The 4,484-nt window shown below is 36.6% G+C and overlaps 1 protein-coding gene across 1 annotated transcript in view; it reads right to left on the reverse strand.

Annotated features, from left to right (window-relative positions):
• LOC106811405 (nose resistant to fluoxetine protein 6-like) overlaps positions 1 to 4,076 on the reverse strand; it is a 12,645-nt gene extending 8,569 nt beyond the window's left edge. Inside the window, exons 1-10 of the mRNA XM_014814995.1 lie at positions 4,001 to 4,076; positions 3,679 to 3,799; positions 3,397 to 3,550; positions 3,048 to 3,215; positions 2,197 to 2,299; positions 1,914 to 2,015; positions 1,447 to 1,618; positions 788 to 867; positions 466 to 573; positions 143 to 281 (exon numbers count right to left, since the gene is read on the reverse strand). Coding sequence (XP_014670481.1) covers positions 143 to 281; positions 466 to 573; positions 788 to 867; positions 1,447 to 1,618; positions 1,914 to 2,015; positions 2,197 to 2,299; positions 3,048 to 3,215; positions 3,397 to 3,550; positions 3,679 to 3,687 — 1,035 coding nt within the window. The 5' untranslated portion in view covers positions 3,688 to 3,799; positions 4,001 to 4,076. The remainder of the gene's footprint in view (positions 1 to 142; positions 282 to 465; positions 574 to 787; positions 868 to 1,446; positions 1,619 to 1,913; positions 2,016 to 2,196; positions 2,300 to 3,047; positions 3,216 to 3,396; positions 3,551 to 3,678; positions 3,800 to 4,000) is intronic.
• Between the last annotated feature and the right edge of the window lie 408 nt (positions 4,077 to 4,484).

Consider the following 4,484-nt stretch of genomic DNA (forward strand, 5'->3'; position numbering starts at 1 on the left):
GTGTGTGTGTGTGTGTGTGTGTGTGTGTGTGTGTGTGTGTGTGTGTGTGTGTGTGTGTGTGTGTGTGTGTGTGTGTGTGTGTGTGTGTGTGTGTGTGTGTGTGTGTGTGTGTGTGTGTGTGTGTACATATATGTGATATTACCATGTTTATTTTTAGCTTGCGAGTCTTCATGCAGGTGAAAGTATAACCAAGCAACATGCCTAGTAGGAACGGTGGGCAACGCGTCCAAGGCTTCTCATATATATAATCTACTGCTGCGTCTGTCGTATTCTTGCTCGGCCTACGAAGCAAAAGTCTACGGTTTACTACACATAACATAACGTGAGCTAACAAAATAACGCTGGAATGGCTGGCTACTTGATCGATAGCATAAGCACTTCGTTAAACCGCCAACGTCAGCAAACACGCCCATATTCAAATAATCACTATGACCTGTTTTATTTGTTTAACAAATCTGAGCTTACCTTCCAAACGCTGTGACGGGTAAGCCATAGTGAGCAGATAGCAAGCCTGTTAGTACTATTGACCCCGCGATAGCAGCTAAGACTAGAGCAATTCCTAATCTTTTTCTTCTGCATAAAAATAACAATCTGACATGATTATCACTCATAATCACTATTTGCCCAATCAGAAAAGTCCGACCTAAATTTAAAATTAATAACTATGTATGGGCATGTGTTAAAATAAATCTCGTTGGTTGGTTGTAATTAATATGATGAGAATTATAAGTAATTAATATGAAAAGTAGCTAAACAAATGAAACAATATACAATATAGGGGACTCACGTGTGGAGAAGAAGAATGAAAAGTGGGCTAACAATGTAGCACTGGACGTCGACGGCAAGATACCAGCTCCAGCTAAGACACTGTGATATACAACACGTAAACCCGATGATATTCGATACAAGTGCGTTATAATACGTTACAGTAAAGTGTGTTGACAGTGTTTCTCGCGATGCGATGCTTTGCTGAAGGTGGATATTTATGCGTTCCAGGGAATTGCTTTAGCAACTGCTGCACCGTTACCATTGTAAGTTGCGTACGTCACTACCATAACGTTACAGTCGTATGTGGCTTGTTCAGTAGTTAGACTTACAACAGCCATACTGAGCCGTACGCAAAAGATTACTCTGAGAACCTTCGTTTGGAGGAGGTGTGTCCGTTTTGACATATATAAGCAATCCAAGGGAAATGGAAATGTGATAACACAAAAACGTTTCCACGGATTTCTTATGATGGCTGAACAACGCGCATGCACTAAATGTAAGAGTAGGTGAGAAATGATTAAAATCATCAATGAAACCATCGTCGGTATAAATTTATGAATCTCCAACATATTATTATATCAATTTATTTATACGATTCTAATAATTATGTTCTTGCGTGTTTATCGCACTGTGTAAACAATCACATGGAGAAAACGCAAATTGGAGACTTATTTTTACCTTTTCTTGTCCTTCAGTAGGGTAAAAGTTATTGATAAACAAAAGGTTTGTCCACCAGTTTCTTTTACACATGTCCAGGGTCATCTGGGGTAGAGCGTAAAGTGGTCCCTTCGCCATTCGAATCAGTAGTGTACACGCAATTAGAATCACAAATCCATAGAGAGGAGCGAGCCTGGAATGTGCCTCTCATTAGCTATTAAGTTGTGATTATGTATTAATAATAAAATAATTTATTTACACAAACATGTATACATATATATATATATATGTATATATATATAATGAAAATTAATTTTTAAGCAAATGCATCATATATTTAAATGATCACAAACATTGTTCATATAGATAAATCTCGCAAATGCGGTACTATTAATAGTAGTATTATTAAATCAAAAAGTGAATGCCGCGTCGGTTATAGCGGCGATGCGATCTGTTGAGGAGAACACCTAGACCATCGTTATGTCTACCTCCACCATCGATGTAGGTAAAACCTGGTCCAAAACCACCAATCGCCACAGTTTCCTCTAGTCTGCAGACGCTTTATGGTCCAGTATGTCACCAGAATTCCTCTGTTCCATAAAAAATGCATTACATGAGCTGTATTAACATATTTGTTGGATGTATACTTGCCATAATCAATGTTATATCTATTAGAAATTGTAAGCCTAACGTCAATCATATATGGGCATGTCATTAATTATATATATATAGGCGCTTCATTATATTCAAGCCAGTGGCAAAATTACTCACGACATGAGAAAAAATGTGTCTACGGCTACATCTCCATTTGTAAGAATCTGATAGAGGAAAGACGTGCTTCTTTTGAACGCTTCAAAGTAGTTATCCATAGCAGCTATAGACAAAAGTAAACAAATTTAGCAAATAGAATCTGTTGCGTTGCAATCTTTCTGTGAATTCTCAGACCATTACCAGTTTTTATCATAGTTGTAGGGTTTGTGTGAGTTGAAAAATAACTAACTTTAAGGAAGTCTAAATCTTCCCGGATTTTTCTATATTATAGGATAGAATCAGAGATGCGTTCGCGCATGCCCCGTGTTCGCCAAACGAAACAAGTTAACAAAACATTTTTTACGGCTATAGTTGGATGTAAAATATCTATCCTAATGTTTTTTCTTTAATAATTATGAATTCCTGAATTTCCTTATACTGTGACAAACGAAATATATTACTACAATAAAAATACACTTTCAAAATAGCGAGAACATATCCATGAGCGGCTTCATATAGAAATAGCACTAGCTGTCGGAGAAAAGTGAAAATGTGCATAATAATTGTAATTAACCCCAAAATAAACATAATAAATAAACTAATAAACTAAACACATCTTCGAGTATTCATACCCTTTAGCCTAATTAATGTGTAAACAAATTGGTCGCCATTTTGCATATATGCAAGTAATGTAATGATCGAATTAGCTTAATTTTATTTTGATCGATTCTTACGTTCCAAAACAATAATATAGCGCAAATATATGTTTCTTAGAGATGAAGAAATACAAAAAGAACGTATGTTGAGATTACATGGCTCTTAATTCCCTATATAGGGACAGACTTGAGATGTTCGCGAAATGAATTACTTACTAATCATGTACAAATGCGTGTGTAGTAGGATGATCCAAAACATGCTCAATACTCTGATTCCATGAAGGCTGCTAAAGTCATCTTCTGACTGATCCGTATTGAGCAGATGTTTGCCGGCAGATAATAGTGAAAACGCGTCCACCAGGGGGCTGTACAGATTCATTTGAGCTGAAAAAGTAGATACTTGCGTTGCGTTAAACTCGTAGTTTATCTACAGCTATACTTTGTTATAGCATCCTAATTCATAGCCCGTCTGGTGTTTGAAATGACAATGTTTCTTTTCAATAAAATGTATATTTTTGTACATAAATGATTTCGTTTATAGCACAAATTCCACGTTAATTGTTACCTTGGTTTGTTGTTAATTGGGCATTGCTCATCTCTGCACCATCTCTCGTTGGTTCGTTCATGACTTGTGGTGACCCACACGGGGACATATTGCTTTCTTTATCATTAAACTCCGACATCTCAAATCCATAATTAATATTGCCACCACCTACATTCTACTTGAGATCAAATAAAACATTCATTATTAGGTTTCTGAATGACCATTAACGAGTTTCGATAAATGTCGTATTCAATCCCAGTAATAATAACTATAACTGAATTAAATTGCTGATGAACTTCTTACCGCGTTCATGCTTTCAGATTCGTAGCTACACTGTCTGTGGACGTTTGATTGCTTGTAAGACCAACTAAGGTCTACTAGCGTGCCAAAGAATAGTAGAAGAAACTGTACACATATCCATGTACTGAAAATAATCATACCGGACATGGTATACGCATATTTACCACGGAAACATAATCGCATAAAAATCTACCATTAAAATATGAAATTGTAATTGTGCAAGTTTTACGCTTTTATTCGCAAGTTTATGATAAACCTCTAGCACAAATAGATGGATCCGTTAGCTATATAACGGTTCGCGCGTTAAGATAATTACTGTACTCACATGGCAATATACTCGCCTATATAAAATGGCGCTTTCTCCTCAAAACACGCTGTCTCTCCTGATAAATTCAAAGGAAGAACGATAGGAACTTTTGCCTGATCATCCGGCTGCAAATCCGCGTATTCTCTGGGTGCAATATCTCCCAGTGCTATAAGCAGCAATATAATGTTGACGAATTAGATCATTACTGTACCAAAATGGTTTTGTAATGCGGATAATGTTTTTAATAACATTGCTTACATGCGCGGGCTCACAAATTCAATGACAAAAAATACATGTATAATATATATTATATAAAAATATATTATTAATAATTTATAATATATATATATATATATATATATGGTTCTAGGACAAATACCCCTCGGACAATTACCCCCCGGACAATTACCCCCGGACATTTACCCCCCGGACAATTACCCCCCGTGCCATTTACCCCCGAACAATTACCCCCGGCCAATTACCCCCCGGACAATTACCCCCC

This window comes from Priapulus caudatus, unplaced genomic scaffold, assembly GCF_000485595.1.
Source record: "Priapulus caudatus unplaced genomic scaffold, Priapulus_caudatus-5.0.1 Scaffold19, whole genome shotgun sequence".
NCBI classification, from domain to species: Eukaryota; Metazoa; Priapulida; class Priapulimorpha; order Priapulimorphida; family Priapulidae; genus Priapulus; species Priapulus caudatus.